General features: G+C 37.3%; 2 protein-coding genes across 5 annotated transcripts in view; one reads left to right on the top strand and one right to left on the bottom strand.

Moving 5' to 3' along the window:
• LOC119514389 (cytochrome c oxidase assembly protein COX11, mitochondrial) overlaps positions 1-23,460 on the top strand; it is a 72,690-nt gene extending 49,230 nt beyond the window's left edge. Inside the window, exon 5 of the mRNA XM_037810128.1 lies at positions 23,202-23,460. Within this exon, the coding sequence (XP_037666056.1) occupies positions 23,202-23,267 (66 nt within the window). The 3' untranslated portion in view covers positions 23,268-23,460. The remainder of the gene's footprint in view (positions 1-23,201) is intronic.
• TOM1L1 (target of myb1 like 1 membrane trafficking protein) overlaps positions 1-25,340 on the bottom strand; it is a 115,058-nt gene that overhangs the window by 83,765 nt on the left and 5,953 nt on the right. For 3 of the 4 annotated variants that reach the window (XR_005212811.1, XM_037810124.1, XM_037810125.1), the window contains exons 3-7: positions 25,241-25,319; positions 19,195-19,344; positions 18,451-18,576; positions 16,829-16,930; positions 15,712-15,828 (exon numbers count right to left, since the gene is read on the bottom strand). Coding sequence is in view for 3 of the 4 variants with exons in the window: in XM_037810124.1 (XP_037666052.1) it covers positions 15,712-15,828; positions 16,829-16,930; positions 18,451-18,576; positions 19,195-19,344; positions 25,241-25,319 (574 nt within the window). In the remaining variant the exon portion in view is untranslated. Of the gene's footprint in view, positions 1-15,711; positions 15,829-16,828; positions 16,931-18,450; positions 18,577-19,194; positions 19,345-24,717; positions 24,726-25,240; positions 25,320-25,340 lie in introns of all 4 variants that reach the window. The other variant, XM_037810126.1, reaches the window with a different exon arrangement.

Consider the following 25,340-nt stretch of genomic DNA (forward strand, 5'->3'; position numbering starts at 1 on the left):
CAGGTATGAAAATAGTATGATACTGGTACAGAGACAAACAGAAGAAGGAAAGGGAACAGCTTCCAGAAAGACATCCCTGCATTAGAATATAGTATGTCATATAAAGGGGAATTTGAAATCAGTGAGGAAAGGATCAATTTCTATTGGATCAGCCAGACATCTAATTGAAAAAAACAGGTGGAGGTAAAGTCGCTATTCCATATCAAGGATAGGATTTTAATTTTAAACCACATAAAAGCTAGGGGAAATATCCATCAATTCATTAAACATATTTTTACTGAGTGATTACACTGTACTTGGCACTGCCCGTGGAGCCAAGAACTTGGCAGTGAACAAGACAAACTTTGTGGCAGGAAGTAAAGACAGCTGAACAAATATGCAAGGAAAGCATGAGACAGTGTAAGGGCTAGGTAGAGAATGAAATGTTAATGTGATAAGAAGGTGGCTGAATTTAGACCTGGGAGCCAGGGACACTTCTGAGGAATTAACACATTGAGATCTGAATGGCAAGAGAAAGCTGCCATTTGAAGACATGGGACAGCATAAGAGTCAGTCAAGGGAATCCTGGCAAGAATGAATTCAATGTTCAAGGAACAGGAAGGGGCCAGTGTGCATGGTCTGAGGAGGAAAGCAGCATGTGCTGCAGGGTGAGAGGTAGGCAGGAGCTCTGGAAAGGCTGTGTGGCCAGAATAAGGCAGCTGGGTTTTATTCCAAGTGTAATGGGAAGCCACTGGAGAGTTTCAAGCAAGAGACATGACTTGATTTACCTTTTAAAAAGCTAAATAGTCTTCAGTTTCCAGCACCACATTATACTCAATATCCTGAAAATCCCTCTTGACAACAAAACACAAAAATGCCAATGTAATATAAAAATATATTAACAGGCATGCCTAAACTTTCAAGAAAGAATGAGAAATCTTCAAAGGCTGAAAAACAAAATATCCAAAGATAGAAGAGGGGGGATAAAAGGCACAGGGGCTCAAAAGGCATCCATCTATCAATCTCTAATAACACAGTTTCAAGCAGAGCTAGAAAAAAAGCCCTGGGTCTGAGTAAGATGGGAAGATGGATCAAAGATCCCCAAATGTATCTGGATCTCCTAAAAGGCTATTCCCTATGTAAGTCAGTAAATTAAAAAAAAAAAAAAAAAAAAAAAAGTCAGTTCCACAAAGGGCAATGACAAGTTGAAAAAGGGTATCTCAGCCCCAGCTTTCAGTGGAAAGAGGGAAAATAAATAATCTTTTCTGAGAACCAAAATATGAGTTTAGGAATCAAATTCTTCCTACTCAGGTAGTCTGAAACCTCAAACCAGTAGCTGAATTTAAAATAGTCTTGGGTTGGGTAGACCCTGGTGCCTGGTCAAAGAAGCAAAAATTGTCTTTGCAGAAATACACCTGTCACAGAAAATTCATGTGGCTAAAGTAACAATGAACATAAACTGATTATAAGAAAAATACAAATCAATAAACAAAATAGACCACTGTATTAGTTTCCTATTGCTGCTGTAACAAATAACCACAAACTTAGTGGCTTAAAATAACACAAATTTGTTAGCTTACAATTCTAAAGGTCAGAAGTCAAAAATCAAGGTGTTGGCAGAGTGGCATTCCTTCTGGAGGGTTCAAGTGAAAACCCTTGTCTTTTTCAGCTTCCACAGACCACCTACATTCCTTGTCTCATGGGCTCATCCTCCATCTTCAAAACCAGCAGTATGACATCTCTCCTCTCTGACCTCTACTTCTGTCCTTACATCTTCTAATGCCACTTCCTCCTTCTTATAAAGATCCTTATGATTATATTGGGCCCTCCAGATAACCCAGAATAATCTCATCTCAAGTTCCTTACCTTAATCACATCTGCAAAGTCTCTTTTGCCATATAAGGTAACACAGTTACAAGTTCCAGAAATGAGGATGTGGACATCTTTGACAAGTCTGCCCATGGTTTGCCCTCTGGTCCTCAAAGATTTAGTCTATCCCACATGCAAAAGACACTCATGTCATCCCAACATCACCTAAAGGCTCAATCTATGACAGCATCAACTCAAAGTCCAAAATCACATTTAAATATTACTATCTCAAAAGTCCTAAGTCTCATTATTTAAGCCAGGTATGAGTGACACTCTGGATATGATCCATCTTGGGACAAAACTGCTCTCTAACTGTGGATCTCAGAAACTAGAAAACAAATGATCTGCTCCCAAAAGACAATGGTAGGGCCGGCATTGGATGCCAGTTATAAACATTTCCATTCATAGAGGGAGAAAACTGAAGGATAAAAGGAGTTACCCTTCCAAAACAATTTCAGTACTCAGCAGAGCAAATTCTGTGAGATTTCAAGACTAGGGATAATCCTCTGTAATGTGAGGCTCCATCCTCTGGCTCTGCCCTCTGAGTTATTCTTCCTCATTTATGAAGGGGAACAGTGTCTGTAGCTAAGTAGTTTAATCAGCTGTTTCCCTACCTACAGAATTTTGAGAGTCCAAGAGCCTTCTTTAATTTCATCCTCTCTCTGTCCCTTTCAGCAAAGTATTTCTGCTGATATAATATCCTTAAGAACTGTAAAGGTCTTCCATGTATGTCTTTGATATTCACTCCATTAGACAAGAGGCTTCTCCACAGATCTTTTCTGGACACCATCTCAATTTTGGGATTCTGCTGATATGACCAAGGGAATACATAAGCCACATGTCTAAATCTCTTCAAGAGACGTGTGACTGGATCCCCTGACCCTTTGATCCATCTAAGACACTGGCAAAAGGTTGTCCAGTTTGGCTTTCTCTCCAGAGCATGCTTTCCCGGCTGTGAATCTCCTAAGTTTAGCATCTTTTGCAATCTGGATAGGCTAAGTTCCCACATCATCAAGTCCTGGTTCTTTTTGGTTTGACAGTTCTTCTCTAAATCACTCTTTTTCCTCTCACATTTTACCATTAGCAGCAAGAATAAACCAGGCCGCACCTTCAACACTTGGCTTGGAAATCAAATCTCTTCAGTTAAATACCAAGTTCTGCTTACAAATTCTGTTTTCCATATAACTATAGGACACAGTTTCACTAGGCTTTCTGCCATTATATAAAAAAGATTCCTTTCTCTCCAGTTTCCAATAACATGTTCCTCATTTCCTTCTGACCTCTTACCAACAATGCCTTTAAAGTCTGTATTTCCATCAACAGTCTGCATATGATAATTCAGGTATTCTCTAAGATGATAGGTTTTCTTTACTATACTCCTCACTTCCTTCTAAGCCCTCACCAGCAATACCTCCAAATTCCATATTCCTACCAACAGCCTTTATAATGTGATCTAGGCTCTTTCATGCTTCTCAAAATTCTCTTAGTCTCTACCCACTGCCCAACTCCAAAGTCACTTCTATATTTTCAGGAATTTGTTACAGCAGCACCACACTTCAGGAAACCAAAATCTGCATTAGTGTATTATTGCTATTATAATAGATTACTACAAATTTAGTGGCTTGAAACACAAATTTACTGTTGTACAGTTCTGGAGGTCAGAAGTCTAAAATTGAATGTTGGCTAGGCTGCATTCCTTCTGGAGGCTATAGGGAAAGAATCTGTTTTCTTGCCTTTTTCAGCCTGGAGGCTGCATGCATTCCTTGGCTCATGGCCAATTCCTCTTATCACTGCAACCCTTTGCCTCCAACACCACATCTTGTATTAACTCTGATCCCTCTGCCTTCCTCTTAATAAGGACTTCTCGCGATTACACTGGGTCTACCCAGATAATTGAGGATAACCCCCATCTCGAGATCTACAACTAAATCAGGGCCATAAAAGGTTAACAATCACAGGTTTCAGTGTCTCCCATCTTGCTGGCCTCTTCACTGATGCTCCCCTAATCATGCTGAGCCTCCCAAAACCTTTACAGTCATATGAGGGCAGTCAGGAAGAAGGTCAGCATTATCTCAGGGCTCTAACTCATTTGATTTGAATAGTTCAGAGAGTGTAGGAAAATCCTTTGAAAAATATAGACTAAGGAATTACCTTGTTTCTCCCTAATCTATCTATCTTCACTGGTTTCAGTTTTAGATCTTTGAACCAGATATGCTCCTTGTCCCCAATCCTGTAGAAGATTGCATCACATTATTTTAGATCAACCAGAATGAGGTTATTTAGAGTAAAAAATCTAAATACTTGTCAAAATAAATTAAGAACAGTAATCTCCACACCAGATATCAGTGTGTTAATAACAGAAACAGAAAGGAAAGTAAGTTATACATTTAAATAGTCTCTGTAAACAAGCTGATCTAATGCCAGAACCCATTCAAGTTAAACTGGTCATGAGTATTATCCTGATGTTGATTTATAACCTAAGTCTCTTTATTATTCACGGCAACACACAGATCTGAGCTCTGGCATTAAAACAGCAACTTACAAATTAGCATTATCCTTGCAAAATTCAACCGAGCATCTACACCAAAAGACAGAGAAAATAAGGCATTTCAGTGTACTCTCGGATGGAATAAAATATAAACCTGGATTCATATTATTTAAATGGAATGTCTCTGTACATTTTTACTGGAGGATTGTTTGCCACAGAATGATGAAAAACTGAGAAACGTCATAAATCATTTCATTTTACAGGTACAAAAGACCCACTTTTGAAAAATGCCATCTACCACATACCTTTATACTTTACTAGAGAAGTTGCATTTATAGAAAAATCATGCAGAAAATAGTTCTCATATACCACCCCCTTCCCCATTATCAACACCATACATTAGCATGGTATATTTTGTAACAGTTGATGAAAGAATATTATAATTGTACTGTTAATTATAGTCCATGGTTCACCTAACGGTTCACTGTTTGTGTTGTACAGTGCTATTTTTTTATAAATATTGTAGTTACATATATACAACCTAAAATTTCCCTTTAACTGCATTCAAATCTATATTTCAGTGCTGTTAATTACGTTCACACTGCTGTCCTACCATCATCACCATCCATTACCAAAACTTTGCCATCACACCAAACAGAAAATGTCCAATTAATGAGGAAACATTGACTCCTCATTCCTCCCCCACCATGTATTCTGGTAACCTATATTCTAGTTTCTGACTCTATGAATTTGCTAACTCTATGTCATATCAGTAGGATCACACAATATTTTCTTTTTTAGGTCTGGCTTTTTTCACTCCACATGATGTCTTCAAGGTTCCATGTTGTCACTTGTATATCAGAATATCATTCCTTTTTATGGCAGAAAAATATTCCATTGTATGTATATACCACATTTTATCTATTCATCAATTGATGGACACTTGAGCTGCTTCCATATTTTGGCAATCACGAATAATACTGCCATGAACATCAGTGTACATTTATCTGTGTAAGTCCCTCCTTTCAAGTCTCTCCGGTATATACCGAGGAGTGAGATTGCAAGATTATATGGTAATTCTAACACTTAACTTTCTGAGTAAATGCCGAACTGTCTTCCACAGTGTAGACACCATGTTACATTTCCTCCAACAATGAGTGTTCCTATTTCTTCACATCCTCTCTAAAACTTTTCTTCCTTTTAATAGTGGCCATCCTAGTGAGTATGAAATGTATTTTATTGTGGTTTTGATTTGCATTTCCCTAAAGATTAATGATGTTGAGTATTTTTTCATGTGCTTTTTGGTCAATTGAGTATCTTTAGAGATATGGCTATTCGAGGCCTTTGCCTATTTTTTAACAGAAGTGTTTGTCTTTTTATTGTTGAGTTGTAGGATTTCTTTACATATTCTGGATATCAAACCCTTATCAGATATATAGTTCCCAAATATTTTGTCACAATCTATAAGTTGTCTTTTTACTTTCATAATAAAGCTCTTTTGATGCACAAAAGTTTTAAATGCTGATGAGATCCCACTTATCTATTTTTTCATTTGTGGCTCATGCTTTGGGTGGAGTCTCAGAAACCATAGCCTAACACAAGGCCCTGAAGATGCTTCCCTGTTTTCCCTATGTTTTATGTTTTGGTTCTCATATTTAGGTTTTTGATCCATTTCGAATTGTTTTTTTCTATATACTGTGTAGGGTAGAAGTCTACCTTCATTCTTTTGTATATGGACATCCAGTTTTCTCAGCACCATTTACTGAAGAGACTATTCTTTCCCCACTGAGTAGACTTGGCAGCCCTGTCAAAAATCAATTGGCCATAAAGTGAGGGTTGATTTCTGAACACTCAATTCAATTCCATTTGCCTATAAATCTGTTCGTGCCAGTATCATGCTATTTTGATTACGTTGGCTTTGTAATAAATTTTAAGATCGGGAAGTATGAGTTCTCCGACTTCATTCTTTTTCAAAATGGCTTCAACTAGTCAGGATAACTTCCATATAAATTTGATGATTGGCTTTTCTGTTTCTGCAAAGAAGACTGTCAGAATTTTGACTGGGACTGTGTTGAATGGAATGTGTAAATTGCATTGGGTTGAACTGGCATCTTAATGAAGTTTAGTCTTGCAATTCATGAACACGGAATGTTACTCAATTTATTTAGGGTTTCCTTTGAATAATTTTAGCAAATGTTTTGTAGTTTTCTATGTACCAGTCCTTTACATGCATTGTTAGAATTATTCCTAGGTATCTGATTCTTTTTAGTTGCTAATGTAAACAGAAGTTTCTTTTCTAGATTTCTTCTTCAGATTGGTCATTACCAATGTATAGAAACTCTATTGATTTCTATTTGATCTTGTACCCTACAATTTGCTGAATTCATTCATTAGGTCTAGTAAATTTGTTGTACATTTTTTTCAGAATTTTCTGAATATAGCATCATGCGATCTGCAAATCGGGAAAGTTCACTCCTTCCTTTCCAATTTGGATGGTTTTTTTTTTTTCCTGCAGCAATTTATTTGAGGTATATGAAATGAAATACATCAGTGCTATAATAAATAATAAAATATTTTGCACTTTTACTTGTAAATTAATTTCATATACTATAATAAACATGACTGACCAAACTACAAAGGAAAGTTCTCAGCTTTAATCCTTTATGGTTAGAAAAATAAATTATTTTAATAGATATCTAAATTTGCCTCCTGCTCCCAGAGATATTAATGTATTACAAATACATATTTTCAAATTGCCCCTAACCCTTACACAGAATTAACTGGACATGGTTCTATTTTTTACAGAGAATTGTAAACAGTCTTGAAAAAGACAATTGTCTATTAGTATGAACTGAGTTTCATAAAATAAAAAAAAAAATTATAAATTCTTTAATTTGGGTAACTCAAATTAATTACAATTCATCTATGGGAATCTATAGTACAAATCTTTCAATCAATCATCCACAATTAGGTTCCACAATTATTTATGGGTAAAAATTTTACAATGGTCATAAGATTTTATTCATATTCTTGAAAGGTAGTTTTGTTCCCAATAAATATTCCTTCATTATTTCTGTATATTTTAGAAGAACAAAAAAGAAATAACATTCAGTTATTTGACTTTTTTTTTCTTGCTTCGAACTTCTCTATTTTGTTTTTTACAGATTTGATTAACATTGACAAGGCAGAATCAATGGACTTCTTTTGTGATTCTTTTTGAATCTCACTCTCTTTTTTCTTTATTGCCTAACTAAGTTCTTGTTCCTTTTGTTCTCTTTGCTTTCTCCTCAAGGATTTTTTTCCATAGCTTTTGTTTTTTTTTTGAAATTGGGATCTGAGGGATCCAAATTGAACAAGTGGGGAGTATACATTGCTTGAAACTGTGCACCTTTAATATTTACCTCAAAGTCATCCTCTAATAATTCCTTCTTTTCCATGAGCTGTTTTTTCTTCTTTTGGCTCAGATTCTGATGTTTCACAATCTTCTTGTAATTGCAGTGTTTCTTGCTATCCTCCCCATCCATCATAAGCAAAGCCATTTCAGCCTTTTGTCTTTCTATTTCAGTTTCTTCCTCTGGAGATGTGCCCTATTTTTTAGAGTTCATTGATTTTTTTCTTTATACCTGTTTTTTTTTAAATTTCTTCAGCAAAGTATGAGTCATTCAAATCGACATCAGAGGGAAAGTCATCTTCACTGGTCTCTTCAGCAACAGCCTTTTGTTTCTTTTTCAGTCTTTTTTTTCTCTTTCTTCTTCTCTAAAAATTGTTCCCAAGAAGTCAGTTTATCCTTTCCTTACAATTTGTTTTTGACCATCTCTTCTGCACTCTCTTTAAGACCTGGAACCCACTTAATTTCCATTTCCATGTTGTTTTCTTTGCCTTTCATTTTTCTTGAACACCTTGCAAAAGCTGCCTATATTTAGCAATTTGTTCTTCATCATCTTTCTGACTTTTCTTTGTCTTCCCATTATCTTCTTCATTTGACTCCATCATCACCTTGTAGCTCCTCTTCTATCTCCTCTTTGTCTTCACTGGAGGAAGCTAAGTAGGCTTGAAAATCCATGTCCAAAAGCATTTCCTTTTTAAACTTCCTGTTGAGTGTTCTAATTCTTTCATGATCAGTCTCATCCCAAGTGATATCCACCATAGACTTTCCCATTGCAGCAGATGTGAAATATTTTGGTTTATATGCTGTTAAATCCACTTCTGAGGCTATGTCCTTGGATGGCCTTTTATTTCTTTCTCTTGCCTAAGTCCTCTGGTTAGAAGTTCCAGTGCAATATTGAGTAACAGTGGTGAAGGCAGGCATCCTTGTCTTGTTCCTGATCTTAGAGGGAAGCTTTCAGCCTTTCACCATTGAATGTGATGTTTAGCAGTGGGTTTTTCATATATGCCGTTCATCATGTTGAGACTGCTTTCTTCTATTACTGGTTTGCTAAGTGTTGTTACCAAAAAGGTGCTGTGTGCTGTCAGACACCTTTTCTGCATCAATTGAAATCATCATGTGGTTTCTTTTCCTTCAGACTCTTAATGTAGTCTATTACATTAATTGATTTTCTTACGTTGAACCATCCTTACATACCTAGGATAAATCCTACTTGACCATAAAATTTTTGTATTGTGCTGCCATATTTGGGTTTGCTAATATTTTGTTGAGGATTTTTGCATCTATATTCATAAGGGAATTTGGTCTGTAATTTTCTTTTCTTGTACTTTTATTTGGCTTTAGCATGAGGATGATGACCTCATAGAATGAGTTAGGGAGTGTTTTCTCTTCAATTTTTTAGAATAATTTGAGCAGGGTTGGTGTTAATTCTTCTTGGTATGTTTTGGTAAAATTCACCTACAAAGCCATCTGGTCTTGGGCTTTTCTTTGTTGAGGGGTTTTTGATTATTGATTCAATTTCTTTGCTAGTTAATCTGTTGTGATCTCAAGTCAGTGTACAGTTTGTAAGTTTTTAGGAATTTGCCCATTTCACCTAGGTTCTCTACTTTGTTGGCATACAGTTGTTCATAGTGTCCTATATAAACCCATATATTTCTGTAGATTCAGTAGTAATGCCCTGCCTTTCATTTCTGGTCTTAGTTATGTCCTCTCTTTCTCTTCACCAGTGAAGCTAAAGGTTGGTCAATTTTATTGTTTTTTCAAAGAACCAACTTTTAGTTTTGCTGATTTTTTTTTTTAATTCTGTATTTCATTTATCTCTGCTCTAGTCTGTTATTTCCTTCCTTCTGCTCACTTTGGGTTAGTTTGCTTTAGTTCTTTCGCTAGGTCCTCCAGTTATGAGGTTAGGCTTCTGATTTGAGATCTTTCTTCTTTTTTAATGTAAGCATTTAGAGCTATAAACTTCCTTCTCAGCACTCCTTTTGCTGCATACCATAAATTCGGGTATGTTTTTCATTTACCTCAAGATATTTCCTAACTTCCATTGAGATCTGTTCTTTGACCATTTGTTTAAGAGTACATTTTTTAATTTCCACATATTTGAGAGTGTTCCATTTCTCCCTCTGGTTATTGATTTCTAGCTTCAATCCACTGTGGTCAGAGAAGACACATCGTATGATTTCAAAATTTTTTAATTTATTGAGACATTCTCAAATTCATTGAGACTTGTTTTCTGATCTAACATACGGTCTTTTGGGAGAATGATCTATGTGCACAAGAGAAAAATCTATATTCTGCTGCTATTGGGTGAAATGTTCTATGTAGTCTATTAGGTCTAGTTGGTTTAGAGTATTGTTCAAGTTTGTATTTCCTTATTGATCTACAGTCTAGATGTTCTATCCATTATTGAAAGTGGTATATTGCAGTCTCCTAGTATTAATATAGAACTGTCTATTCTTCCCTTCAGATCTGTCAATATTTGCCTCATATATGTTGGGTTCTGCTGTTAGGTGCATATATATTTATATTTGTTATGTCTCCTTTTTGAATTGTTCCCTTTGTCAGTATATAATGGCCTTCTTTGTCCTTCACAATAGTTTTTGAGTTAAGTCTATTTTATCTAATATTTCTCTAGCAACCCCAGCTCTCTTCTGGTTACTATTTGCATAATATATTATTTCCCATCCTTTACTTTCAATCTACTTTGTCTTTGAATTTAAGGAGAGTCTCTTATAAACAGCATATATCCAAGTCATCCTTTTTTACCCATTCTGCCATTCCTGCCTTTTGACTGGGGAGTTTAATTCATGCACATTTAAAGAAACTATTGATAATGCAAGGACTTCTGTAATTTTGCTATTTTGTCTTGGTAATTGACCCTCAATTCTTCCGTTAAAGCCTACTTCAATATTTATTTGATTTTTTGTACTGTATCATTTTGAACCCCTTCTCCTTTCTTTTTGAATGTATTTTTAATAGATTTTCTTTGTAGTTACTATGCAATTAAAATTTAATATCTGTGCCAGTTTGGGTATATTATGTCCCCCAGAAAAGCCATATTCTTTTATGTAATCTTGTGGGAGCACACTGATTAGTCTGTTCATTAGGGTGGAACCTCTGATTAAATTATTTCCATGGAGTTGTGGACCCCTGTCCATTCAGAGTGGGTCTTGATTAGTTCACTGGAGTATTTAAGACAGAAGCTAACAGTTGACACAGACCCAGATGCTTGCTCATGCTTGGAGATGCAGACAGAAGGATGCTTGGAGATGCTAAGAGATGAAGCCCAGAGTTTACCCTGGAGAATCTGAGAGAGGACCCCCATACACCTAGAGAAACACCATGGGAGAGAGAAGCATGGATGCACAAGAGCTGAGAGATGAGGAGCTGAAACACAACCAGGAACGAAGGACCAAAAGATGACAGTCATGTGCCTTCCCAGCTGAGAGAGGTGTTCTAAACACCATCGGCCCTTCTTCAGTGAAGGTATCCTTTGTTGATGCCTTAATTTGGACACTTTTATGGCTACAGAACTGTAAATCTGTAGTCAAATAAACCCCCTTTATAATAGTCAATCCATTTCTGGTATTTTGCATGAGGGCAGCATTAGCAAACCAGAACATCCTAAATCTATAACGATTATATTTGGTTTGATACCAACTTAACTTCAATAGCACACACATACAGTGTTCTTATACCCATCTGCCCCCCTTTTTGTTGTACTTGTTACAAATTATCTCTCTATACATTGTTTATGTCCAAAACCATAAATTTATCATTACTTTTTATGTCTTTGCATTTTAGAACCTATAAAAAGTGGAATTACAAAAAAATGCAGTACAATAGTAGCGGCATTTATAATTACCCATATGGTTATCTTTACCAGAGGTCTTTATTTCCTCATGCCACTCTGATCTACTGTCTAGTGTCCTTTTCTTTCAGTCCGAAGAATTCCCTTTAGCATTGCTTATAGGGCAGATCTAGTGGCTCTGAGCTCCCTCAGCTCTTGTTTATCTGGAAATGTCTTAATCTCTCCCTCATTTTTGAAAAAAAGTCATGCCAGATATACAATCCTGGACTGTCATGTTTTCTTCTGGCACTTAAAATATTTCCTATCACTGCCTTTTCTTGTCTCCATGGTTTATGATGAGAAATCAGCACTTAAGCTTTTGGGATTCCCTTGTACATAGCTTGTTTTTCTCTGGAAGCTTTTAGAACTCTCTCCTTGCCCTTGGTATTAGACAGCTTGATTACTATGTGTCTGTGCATGGTTCTGAGTTTATCCTGTTTGGAGTTCATTGAGCTTCTTGAATGTACATTCAAGTCATGCCTTCTGTTAAATTTGGGGAGTTTTCTACCATTATTTCTTTGACTGTTCCTTCTGTCCCTTTCTCTCTGTCTGGGACTCCCGTAACACAGTTATTGGTACGCTTAATGGTGTCCCACAGATCTCTTAGGCTCTGCTCATTTTTAAAAATTCTTTTTTCTTCCTATTCCTCAGCCTGAACCATTTCAATCGTGTTGCCTTTGATAATACCGATCCTTTATTCTGCCAGCTCCCATCTGATACTGAAACCCTCTAAGGAATTTTTCACTTCAGTTAGTGTGTTCCTCAACTCTAACCATATGGGTAATTATAAATGACACTACTATTGTACTGTATTTTTTTGTAATTCCACTTCTTATAGGTTCTAAAATGCAAAGACATAAAAAGTAATGATAAATCTATGGTTTTGGACATACAATGTACAAAGATATAATTTGTAACAAGTACAACTCTAGTATTTTTGTTTGGTTCCTACTGAGAATCTCAGACATTCCCATATTGTTTATTCATTGTTTTCCTCAAATCTTTTAGTTCGTTTTCTGTGTTCTCCTTTATTTCCTTGAGCATACCGAGGATTATTTTTTAAGTGTTTGTCTGGTATGTCCAAAGTTTGGCCTTCTTTGCTTATGGTTTCTGGATTTTCATCTTGTTCCTTTGGAGGGCCATCATTTCCAGTTTCTTCACTTGCTTTGTAATCTTTTGTTGCACATTGTACATTTTAATATTTTAAAGGGTTAGCTCTGGGATTTAGCCTTTGAACACTGTTCCTTAAGTTTGTATCCAGCTAGTAACATGACAGATTTTCTTGAGTGTCAGGAGCTAACCAAAACAATCTAAATCCAAAAGCACTTTACACAGTCCTTGCAAACTGGCCCTGTTTTGGCTGGTCTTTTCCTTCAGAGTTTAGCCCTCCTATCAAGATTAGCCCAAGGCAAATGCCAAGTGCAGGGTCCTCCCTCTCTTATCTGTACCTCCATGGAGGCTACTTCCTTTCCTGTGCCTGTGCCTGCCAGTGGTCTTAGGATTCCCTGTTTACAATTTACAGGCATTCGAATGTCCCTTTTAATCCCTTTGAAATAGATTTTCTGCCCTTCTTGGGCGCTCTATTCTGTGACCTAACGCAGGTTGTCCTTTGTGCCAGGCTGCTTCGACTTAATTGTTTCTCACATTGCCTCAGCTATTGAAGATGCTTCTCTGCCCTCAGGAGAAACTCTGGGAGGGTGAGTCAGGAGACAAATATCCTGGCTCAGTCCCTCAGACTTCTACCCAATAGACTGGCACAAGCATACACGTACCCAGTATGTGCACAGGGGCCACTCTGCTCCCTCTGGAACAGGGCCAGGAACCCACAATGGGAGCACAGTCTGGCTCAACACCACACAGGGAAGGGACAGGGCAGGGGCCAGCAAGGGTGTCAGGAACTTCTCCTATGGCTTTTGAAGACGTGCTTTCTTGATTCAGCACTCACCAACTTACTGCAGTCCTTAAACTGTTTTCCCTACTTTTCAGGAATGGTACTTTCTTTTAGATTTCTTTGCTGCTTTTGCCTGAGGGGGTTTGGAACAATGGTCATCCTCAGAGCAGGCCTCCAGTGATCTGAAGCAGCTGATCAAAAGCAATGATCAAGAATCAGACCACATACTCCTGGAGTTTGGAGGACTAGTTCCTTACAGCCCACCCTGGCACCAGCAAGCTGCACCAGAAGCCCTTTCTGCAGTCCCCACTGCTGCTTGACATGAGGCTGGGTGGGGGAGGGGGGGCGGAAGTACTGCAGGGAGGGTGACATTCACTGGCATTTACCACAACTCACCAGCCTCTTCCTCCAGCTCTTCCTTGGATGCTGCAGAGCGTTCCACTAGAATCCATTGTTTAAAAATAGTTGATTTGGATACTTTTTGCCAGTTCAATAGCTGTTCCAATGATTCCTGGAGCTTCCTATTCCACCATTTTTCCACAGTCCTCTTGACATTTAATTTTTAAATTTAGTTGAACACACATTAGCATCAGGAGCTACTAAAAATATTTTTATCTGTAAAAGTTCCCAAGTGTGGACATTTTAAATAATTACTATATGTGAACTGTATTTAATGATTAATTTTCGTTTCTAATTTCCTATATAAATAGGATGTGTTAATATCACTTTTGGTCCAAATATCATCTTGGCAAATATAGAAACTAAGGCCCAGTGTTAAGAGATAAGAGTAAAGCAACTGGAAGTTTTAGCACCTAAAAAAATTTCCGTAAAAAATCAGAATGGTAGAAAGGCAACATTTGAAATAAGAACTGAGAATTTCCCAGAATTAAAGAAACATGTAAGCTGACAAGCTGAGGTGGCCTGTCTAATACTAAACAGGATAAGTTAAGAGAAACATACCCACATATGCACATACATATCCCTAGACAAAAGAGTGAAGTTTCAGAAATATGAAGGTAAAAGGAAAATGCAACCAGAAAAAAAATATATAAAACAAAGAATCTGAATAGTATCATGCTTCTCATCGGCATCACTGGGTACAAGAGAACAATGGAGTAGAATCTTTGAACTCCATATCTAGTCAAACTACTAGCATTTAAGTTAGGGGTAAAAAAGAGACATTTTCAGACATGCAAACTCTCAAAGTTTACCGCAAGTATACAGATGTAGTTCAGCAGGGAAAAAGCAATTCAAAGAGAAAGCAGTGTTATGCAAGCAGCAGCAGTGCTTAGCAAGGAAAGTTTTACAATTTATTGTTCCCCAAATAAGTAATAATCAACAACAATATTATTTACTAACAATATAAGAACTTAAAGGAAAGATGACTTCAACATGAGAGGTGAGGAGTGGGAATCTGAGAAAAGTAAAAAGATGATAATCTTCTTAACTGGTATAGAAAGAGTTTTAAAAGTTGTGGAAAATGGATTTTTTTTCTGAATGCTTCTAAAATTAATAAGTGTTAAATGTGTGTTAAAAGTTAAAATTGATAGATAGAAGAACAAACCGGTAGATGGCGGAAAATAAACTATATGCATGTAAGGCACAGGAAAGGTCTGGGAGGGCCAGGGCTCCAGTCATGATGAACAGCTCACGGTTTCCGTCACGTGTTCCTGCACGTCCACCTGCCTTGCCCACTTTCTCGTTCACAGCCTGAGAACTGCCTCCATCCAAATCTTTCTTGAATCCTCACCTTTCTCCTTGCCCATACTCATTGTCCCTCCATATATTAAACAAATTTGTATTATATTATCTATAATACTTTACTATGCTTATTTACAAAACAATCTTGTCACTAGGCATAAGCTCCTTGAGGAAGAAGACAGCCTCCTTCTTGTTTCTACATCCCTCAGCACACTGTAGTCACACAGTATGTTTGCTGAATGGATGAATGTAAAGACAACTTTTACACACATAAAACAATTAGACTAATAAGAGATTGTCTATAACCAAGGCTATAAACGATGTTAAATTACTTGTTGCAAAAGGATAAAGGCCCATGCCTCAGTTGATACTGCATTTCTGATAAAGTAATCCTTGGGTCTCTTTTTTAATTTTAAAAGTCAATTGAGGTTAGAAGGTAGGAAGCAGGACTAGACAATGTCAAGATGTCTTCCATCTCCAAGGCTCTGAGTTTAGAGAAGAACTTTAAGAGACACTTGAATTGAATGTTCCCGAAAACCATACCACACCTGCAGAAGTTCTATGTCTTCATGGTTTTGAGAATCAGGAGTATTCTCCATTAATATGGTGGACATCATTCTCACATTCATTTTCACCATATCCAATTCACTGTGCAATTTTCCAATCTGTAAAGAACAACACAATCACCAGTGTGACGCATAAAGAAAGGCAACCTTTTTTCCCTCACCTGGGGGATATTTGCCAGAGCAAAAGTTAACATTTTTAAACTTATATTTAACTTTATATAAATAAACATATAATTATTTACAAATATATAACCTGCTATCTTCTAAAGGACATGAGATCTCTTGTAATAAACATAAAATTTGTTCTAGGAGGAAAGTTAACAATGAAGGCAAAAAAGTCAGATCACAACCAATCTTCAGAAGGGAAGAGGTAACTCTACTGGGAACCTGGATGAGACAGATTCTAAAAGCCAAAAGCAAGTATAGTCTGGGCTTCCTGAAAACCAATGAGAAAAGAGGAGGGAAATGAGTGTTTTATAGTTCGCATGGTATTAAAGAAGGAAGAATCAAGAAAGAAATTTTTTTTCTGGATTAAACTCTGAGAAATTAATCACATGGATTCTTATATTAGGAATGCTCAAGAATAATAATAGTCTTCAATGATATAACCCTCTTAGAAGGACAGAAATGAACTTTATATATTATAATTGTTTGTCTGGGCCCTTGATAAAAAGCCATAGTCAGAGAAATAAAACGTAATTCAGTTAATACAATTAACTCTAGTAATAAGACTACTACCTTCTGAGCTCTCTGAGATGGTATACAGACGGTCCTGACAGGAGCAAGAGAAATTGGCTGATTGATACAAGATGCAGGCAGGCCACAGCCAAGGCTCTACAAAAGCCACAAGCCAAGCACAGCTGTTAAGTGCTTGGGCTTTGAAATCACACAGAATCCATGGGATTAATTCTCCTGAGAAGTGAACCATGACAAGTCACATAATATCACTAAGCCTTTGCCTCCTCTTCTGTAAAAGGGGCATAATAGTACATCCACTGTTATTTACACTTCTTAATGTTATTAAGAGGAATAAATGAACCATACATAAAGTGCTCAGTGTGTAGAAAAAGACATCAATTAATACTGTTGTTGTTGTTACCTGTTCTGGGACCAACGTAATGGTTGAGTTCTTGGGAGCAATTATAGAAGAAAGAGCCGGTGCAGTAGGAACAGATGTTGGCGGATTAGATACATGAGCAGTCTATCAATACGAAATATGAAAATATTATTATTTGAATTAACACAGCCACCCCAAGCCCAGTTTGTCCTTCAGGTGACTCAAACACTCTCTCTCAATCAAAACCCTGGGTAGAGGGTGTTAGTCCACAGCAAATTATCAAGTGTATAATCTGGCCAGCATTTTGAGAAGAATGCTAAAGAAAATGGTATGTTCAACATTCAATAAAAGATAGCTGTTCTTTTGATTATTAACTGAATTACAATTTAAGAAAATGCTGTTGACTTTTACCAGGGGTCTATAATGATAAAGTGCATGTGAGATCATTGTTACCCTCTCTTGTTAAAAACAAGTGGTAAAACAATTTGTGTCAAGTCTTTATAGCCACAGTTGTCAAAGCATCTTCTCTACCAATGAATGTCTCCCTGAGTCAAGGATTCATTTCCAATGGTGAATGGAGACCCCAAAGCACAGGGATCAAGGACAATGCCTTTTCATTTCAACATGAATATGTAGAGAAATCATCTGGAAATCTTGCTAAAATGAAGATTCTTATTCATTTGTCTAAGGTGGAATATACCTAAATTTTTAAGAAAATCCCATATCGTACCCCAAATCACACTTGAACAGTGAAGTCCTAGGCCACTACTGTATCATGCCATGGTTGAAAAGGGGGGTGGTGAGGAGCCCCATAGGTAGATAAAAGGAGGGGGCACGGAGCTAATGGCCAGAAGCAGCCTGAACCGGTAAGAGTTAACACTCAGGCAGAGCTACCAGGAAGGTCAAATTTCTGGTTTACACCTAAATTGTTTATTCCATCAAGACAGAACTCATCAATTTTCAGAAGAACTACTGTTTTCACACTACGGAAATTACAGAAAGATAAGAGCTGAATTGTAATCAGTAACTCAAAGTATTACAAGTTCAAAACCTTGAAAATTATTTCCAAACTTGAGAATGAATACACTCTCTTAATGGATACAGCTATTAATAAACAACACATTACATAACTACCTATGATGGAGACCTATTATTTTGTCTGTCCAGCACTAACCTTTTCTTTTGAAAACTATCCTCTCTTCTGCTATATCAAAATGTTTCTCATGGGGGCCTACCAAGTTTCCATTAACCTCAGTTAATTTATCCAGAGAGGGGAAACTGACCCAAACTGGTTCAATGAGTCTTTTCTCCAAGGTTTTCAGTACTGGAATCTGGAAAAGCTAAAGCTATAACATGACAATTTGGGAGCTATGTTGCCCACCACCTGGACAAAGCTGGTCCGCACTGGGAGAGAAGAATGAAGCTGATGATCAAGGAGAAGAAGACAAGTTACAAGGCATTCGAGTGCTTGCTTCTCTGTTGTTCCAAAAGACCAGCTAATACCAACCTTCTTGCAGCTTGTTATTTATGAGATATCTGAACATCTTTCTAATAAATTCCTCTCTTTGCATAAGCTAAGTGGAGGTGGATCTGACCCTTGCAATGAAAAATGACTCAAGTAATATACTATCTTACTGTACACGGGTCAATGAAAGGCCTCCAACCTCTTTTCTTGCTGTTTCACCCTCTGCATCTGAAGGAGGAAACTGAATGCCTTTCTTAAGCAGGTCAAGGTACACTTCTTTTACTTCACTTACGTCCACACCCCCTGGGAAGCCCTGTGACCAAGTCTGAATTCAAGAGACGGAAAGATCCAGAATTAAAACAGGAACAAAACCAAAATACAATTCTTAAGCTGGTGAAAGAAAATGGGAGATTGAGAATTATGTACCGTACTTAAAAAGAGAAATCAACTTTTGAATGCATAGACAAAAACGTACATTTTCAAACACTAGAAAAATATTATAAAATATTTTTAATCATTGGAATCCCATGCTTTATTATCTTAATGAAACACTGAGATAGATACTATTGATTGGCTTTTACTACACTGGATTCAGAATCAATAGATTCTAAAATAGCACTAAGAGCTCTTTTGTCAAGTAGCCTCAAACTAGTCAGTTAACTACTCCAGGAAGTATTTTCTATATTTGCAAAATGAACATAAAAATCACTTTTTCCTACCAGACATGGATAAAATGGAAACTGAGAGAAAAGTAGGGAAATTACTACCATTTCTTCGTTAAAAGTGCACCATTCAATGACAACAGATTATTACACAGAAAATAAAAGAGTAAAATGGCCCCCGGCTCAACCCTAGGAAAGGGATCACCGAACAATCAGGAGTTATATAATGAAATCCCTAATCTTAGAAGTTTTCCGTCCCATAAGGTACTTAACAGACTTACCTTAATGAAATTCAGGATTTTATTCTGAATGTCTAATGGCAAGGTGTATCTGGGATTCAGCAGCTTAACAAGACCATCTTTAACAAATTCCTTCTTCACAATCAAAGATTGGAAACTTGGACCACAATTCTGTATGCACATGTCAATAAGCTAAATTAGAGAGAAAAATTAAACATTATATCTCACTGGCAAATCTGGTTCCCGAATACAGGTATGCTACATAGTGATTTCTACCAGCATTTTAATTAATAAGCATAATTTAATATCTACTAAAAATACAGCAAAGTGTTAGGTTCTGGGGATGTGAGAAAGACTGAGAAATAATGTAACCGCCTAGAGGACAGATTGGTTGGGGAGTCAAGACACAGTTATATAGGCATTAATAGCTATACAAGGTCATAAATGCCAAGTGCCAAATGGGTAGCCAAGCACAACATAAGGGCTGTAGACAGGGTGACATTCATCTCAGTTTGTCCAGAACAGTCTTGGAATGCCTGTTGTCTTGCTTTATTATTGGTGGTGCCCCTTTTCCCTCTCAAAAGTGTCCCAGTTTGGATAATAAATTACATGGTGACCCCAGTTATAGACTTTTCAAGGCAGGCATAATAATTTAGGGCCATAGTTGTCTTATAAGACTTTTGGAGAAGGCTGGTCCTAGGCTGTGCTTTGAAAGTTGGCCAAGATAAGTAAAAATGAGTCTAGAGTTATATGCTAGACAGATAAATGGTATTTAAAAAAAACGCAAAAGGGACAAGATGCATGAGCTGTAAGGGGGAAAATAAGTACTCCAGTTCTATCCCTAGAAGCTGCACCTTTATGAGGGGACACTGGGGAGGTGGGTTAGATTAAATATGGATTGGTCTCATCCAGATTGTAAAGAAATTTGTGTAGCAGTGTAAAGAGTTTGGATATTATCTTGAAAACACTGAGGAGCCACTGAAGAAGAATTTTGTTGGTTTGTTACCATCACATCTCTGTCCTGAACTTGAGAGAAAGGTTAATGTGCGCAAAGTAATACTCTGGAAAGTTGGTCACACAGTACTCTACAAAGGGAATCGGGGGAAAGAACCTGGAATCATGGAGAGATCCAAAGGGGACCAACTAGCTCAAGTACAATACAGAAAAGCCTAAACTAGAATGGTGTGGAGTGCAAAGAAGGGAAAGACACAAGAAAATTATAAAGGAAGAACTTTCAATGACTGAGTGTATTTCAGAGAAGGAAGAAGACTGAAAGGTAAGTGAATTTGATGGAAATACAGAAGTAGATGGATGGAGGTGGTCTAGGAGTAAAAACAATGGGCTAAAATGTAGACATTGAGTTTAAAAGGATAGTGGGGCATTCAAGCTAAGATGTTTAGCCAGTCGCTATGCATGCATAGCTATGCTTCATGAGAATGGAGGGCCAAAAGTGAATCATCCAAGTTGCCTAAGCTGAACAGAAAGGAGAAATGGATGGAACGACAGGGTTTACCCATTTACACAGGCTGGAAGGAAACTCAATAAAGCTAATCGAGGAGCAACTGGATGGAAACTTAAGCACAAAATATGGCAAACATAATGTGAGTAAAATCAAACAAGGACAAGTCAAAGAGCATGGGATGTTAAACAGTCAAGAAAATGAACTGAGAAAACCTCAAATGAATTTGTTAATTAGTGGGGTCATTAGTCTCCTTGAAAAACTCATTTTAAATAAAGCAACATGAGTAGAAATCAGGCTAAGAAGGAATGGGCTGCCGAAAGTCTGCAGAAAGAAGACTTCTAAAAGTGATCTAAAAACAAAATTAAATCTTGCTTCAATGCTACCACCTTGTGTTAGAGAGGTCATGGAAAGGACAACATAACTAAGACAGGTATAATCATCTCTGAAGAAGCCCTAAAAATTGACTTCACACCATGCTCTGTATTTTGAATGTCACTTTAATGGCAACAAAAACGAAGAGCAATAATGAAAACTATAGTTCTAAGGATATGTCCAAGAAAGCAATCAGGAAATGCAGAAGCTGAGCACATGCAGTTACATAAAACATGAGGAAAACCTTTAAGTCAAAAGAAGATAAAACAAAATCTAAAACATACTAAGATGTAATGCACATTGGTTAAAGGAAGACAAGTTGAAAAACTTAAGTGACTTTTAGCTTGATAATTATGATGATTTTTTGTTGGGCGAAATAATGGTAGGAAGAATGCTTCTAGTTCAATGGGTGTTTATAGAAATGTCACCCAACTGGTTGTACAGTTTAGGTAAGATATTTAGACTCCAAATCTTACTTTACCCAACAGTAAAATGAATGAATTTCTTGATAAATTTTCTACAAACCAATTTTTATCTTTGGAGCACTGAGATTTTATGGTAACAGTTAAGATTCCCAGGGGTACATGCACACAGTCAAGAGTCAACATGAAATGCTGAGAATGTTAACATCTAGAGATCAGCAATCATGCTCTTCGTGTTTTCCCTCTAGATTCCAGCATGTTAGGACTGATTATTTCTATATCACATCCTCTATTATGTCACCAGTATCTCCTTCCACACCCCCAGATCACTTAAAAAACCCACTATGGCACATACAAAAAAATTAAATGTGTTGCTTTTATACATTTCGAAATTGAGCTTTGTTGCAAATACATTCAGAAAACCTATCTTTGGAAACAGACAATCAAGAATCCATAATCTGAGGTGGAACAGAGAGCAAAGTAGCCAAAGAACCAAGGGGGACTAAGGTGGGTGACTCCAGGCTTCACCAATCTCCTTTTGCTCTTCGTTGGGCAAATCACTTATCTTTACTAAGCCTCTACAGCCTCATCTACAAAATGGGCATAATGCCTCCCTTTATAGGCTTGTTAAGAACATCAAATGAAATATAATGTATATAAAGATCCTGACACACAGTAGGACCTCAATTAATGGTAACTATGTTAATCATTGGCTTCATGGAGAATTTTCTATTGGGAAAAAATGATATTAGCTGACATGAGTGTTTTTGTTTTTGTTTTCCAGAGAAGCCAGAAGAAAAAGAGCTATTTGGCAGTTTGATTCTCACAGTAAATTTCAAACCAGATAAAAATGTATCACTGAGCACTTTGTAAACTGGTTTGGCTAATTCAATTCCCAAACCTAACAATCCCAGACATACTGACAACAACCAGGCTTCAGAGCCACCAGAGCTGAGGACCCCACTTGGACAACACCAAAGTCATCATCTACCCTAAGATGACACCACTAATATTCTCACTCTGACTGCAACAAGTTCCTGGAAGAAAAACATACACTTCTTCTAAAATCCTCTATCACTCACCTTCTAGTGAGTGTGCCACAAAGGCCTGTCAATTAATTGATTTCCCAGAAACCTGTTCAACCATTTTCCATTTGAAAATAATAGTCATATCTTGCTGAGATTTATCACAACAGACTCATTCAAGAAAAAGCTAGTCTGTGGTTCAGAGTTATAAAACCTGGCAATCAAGTGCCCTTTTTCTTTTTTTTTTTAAACTACAGGCTTCTCAACAGAACTCCTCCACCAATAGGAAATTACAATATAGTTACACCTGTAAAAGAGCTAATCAAAGCTAATAAGTCCGTGGAGAAGCCCAAATCATAGATAATACAAAGAACATTCACAACTGACTTTGACAAGATGTCATCTCTTCATAGTAATAAAAAGGAAATGTCATGTAGGGATTAATTTTCAAAGCATTTATTGATAAACTTCTAGTTGCCTTTGATAAACACTGGATGATTCCTTCTGCAATTAATACCCCTTGTTATTAAGTTCAGCTTAAGTGAATATTAAAGTCAGCTCTGAGGCCTTAAGCACATATAAGCAGTGCCATCAATGGTCTGAGGTAAGGTGACTGGGACATTAAATATAGAATTTGGAGAAATCTGCACAAAGATATCAAGAGTCAAAGGGCTATTTAAAGAAAATCCAAGAGGAAATAGGTACTTTCCCTGACTTTAAAGGAATTATGGTCCCTAACCTGTGATTCTTGCCCTCATTTTGGTACAGGTTTTAGATTCCCTTGTTCTCACGTACTGGTGTGCAAATCATGAGGCAGAAGATCTGGTTACCTGAGGTAGAACAGGTAATGGGAAGAGGCAGCCAGCTGGCAGTAAGGCTTGAGACTGGACTATGTGTGGGGAAGGAAGAGTGGAGCCCAAAGAGAAATGAGGGCAAAAGGAACAACAATAGCCCAGCTTCCTCTGTGAAGGGCCCTGGCACATCCTCAGAAGAAAGGAACCGTGATGGAAGAGAGCTTGGAGATGGGGATAAGAAGCAACCACAGATCATGGCTGCACAACTTTAAATATACTGAAAACCACTGAATTGTATAGTTTGAATGGATAAATAATGTTGTATATGAATTATACCTCAATAAAGCTGTTATAAAAAATGAAAAGGGACTACTAAAATGTCAGGTAGGCTGGACACATAATAGAAAACGAGGCAAACCCATTATAAAGTTAATAACTATGAGAAAGTGAAGTAATATCCAAAGAAGAAATATAGAAGGTGGCATATATAGTCATCCTAGGTCCACTTCATCTTAGGGCACACCTTTGTATCTTTCTATCCCAATTCTATAGTATCTTCTGTTAGCTCTTGAGTCTTCCTGGATATTGGGAGAGGTGGGATGGTGTGTGCAGGGTGGCAGAGAGGGGCACTATGAATCATCAATTCATTCAAAAACTGGATACACTGATGTAGGGGGCCCCAAACCACGCATCACAAAGTTCAAGACAACCAATGAAATATAGTAGTCCATTCTAACAGGCTTGCTTCATTCTGAGAAGCAAGGTGGTATGAGGCAAATGGCACGGAATTTAAAATCTGAGGATTTGTTTCAAATCTTAGCTATGCTACTTAATAGCCAACTAACCTTGGAAAAGTCACATTACCTCTCATAGTCTCAGTTTCTTCATCTGTGAAATGGAATTAATAATACAACTACTTCACAAGGTTGTTGAGTGCATCAATCAGGAAAGTGATTTGAAAGGTGGCAGGCAAAGGTTTATTTCTATCATTGACCTACTGTTCTGATATTTCTACAGAAATGCCTCACTCCCTTCTCCACATATTCCTCCATTCTGTGACCTCCCTGGGGCAGCCGTCATGAGTAAGGCACAGGGAAGAAGCTAAAAAAGGGGGAAGGAGGAAAATGCCTCAAACTGTATTCAGATCTAAAACTGAAGGGTTTTGTCAGTGATAGCATCAAGACAGTTTCAGTTCATTTCTTCTCATTCCTCTCAGTTACCTTCCAAGTAAGCAAGATGTGATGCATTTTTTTCCATGTGAAACTATAAAAGGGGAGCTTTGCTCACATCTGCCCCACAGACCTCTCGATAAACACTTCCAAAGCTCCTAAGAAGTGTGAGGGAGGCTGATTAGTGCTAGATTCATGCATGGCCTGGCTGGGCTGAGGTAAACAAAGGCGTGCAGAAGAAATTAGAAAGCCACACAGCTCACTCTCAGGTAGCAGGCAGGACTTGCAAAACATACCAATGTAAAAAAAAGGGTAACTCACCAAAGTGACTGAAGAGGTCATATGGCCAAGGATGGGGGGAAAATGGGAACAAGTCAAATAAGCTTCCACACCGAAATCATAGAAAATATGGCTCAGGAGAACTGCTTAAACCAACAAAGAACATTTACCCAAATTATACCAGACAAGAGAACTTGGATGAAACTTAATGAGCTGGCAGCACCTCAGATTCCACAAAGGTGTTCAAGTGAGGTAGAAAACTACGGGGAGGCATTTTTTAAGATTTCAGTTCTCCTTATCTTCAACTAACAGGTAACACATACACAAACTTCTTGATCAGTTCAACAATACAATACAAATTCTTAACCACCATTTCCGACTTCCCAACCAGGAAAAATAGCTTTTCCAGGAATTTCTTTCCACGAATTTAAATGCTGGTAGATCAACTATACACTCTCAGTTCTGCAATTCTCAATACACTCATACTCTGTATGACTGTTCTGTAATCTTTTAATTATCTAAGAGCATTTGTATTTCTTTTTACCCAGAACACTAAAGTACTTACTGACAAGGTAAGTTGGATTTCTTTATGATTGTAGTTTTTGGAAATTCTTTTCTTCAAAGCTTTTACTGCATCTTTTGGCCTATGGCAAACAGTGAAATCA

This window comes from Choloepus didactylus, chromosome 18 (genome assembly GCF_015220235.1).
Source record: "Choloepus didactylus isolate mChoDid1 chromosome 18, mChoDid1.pri, whole genome shotgun sequence".
Taxonomy (NCBI): domain Eukaryota; kingdom Metazoa; phylum Chordata; class Mammalia; order Pilosa; family Megalonychidae; genus Choloepus; species Choloepus didactylus.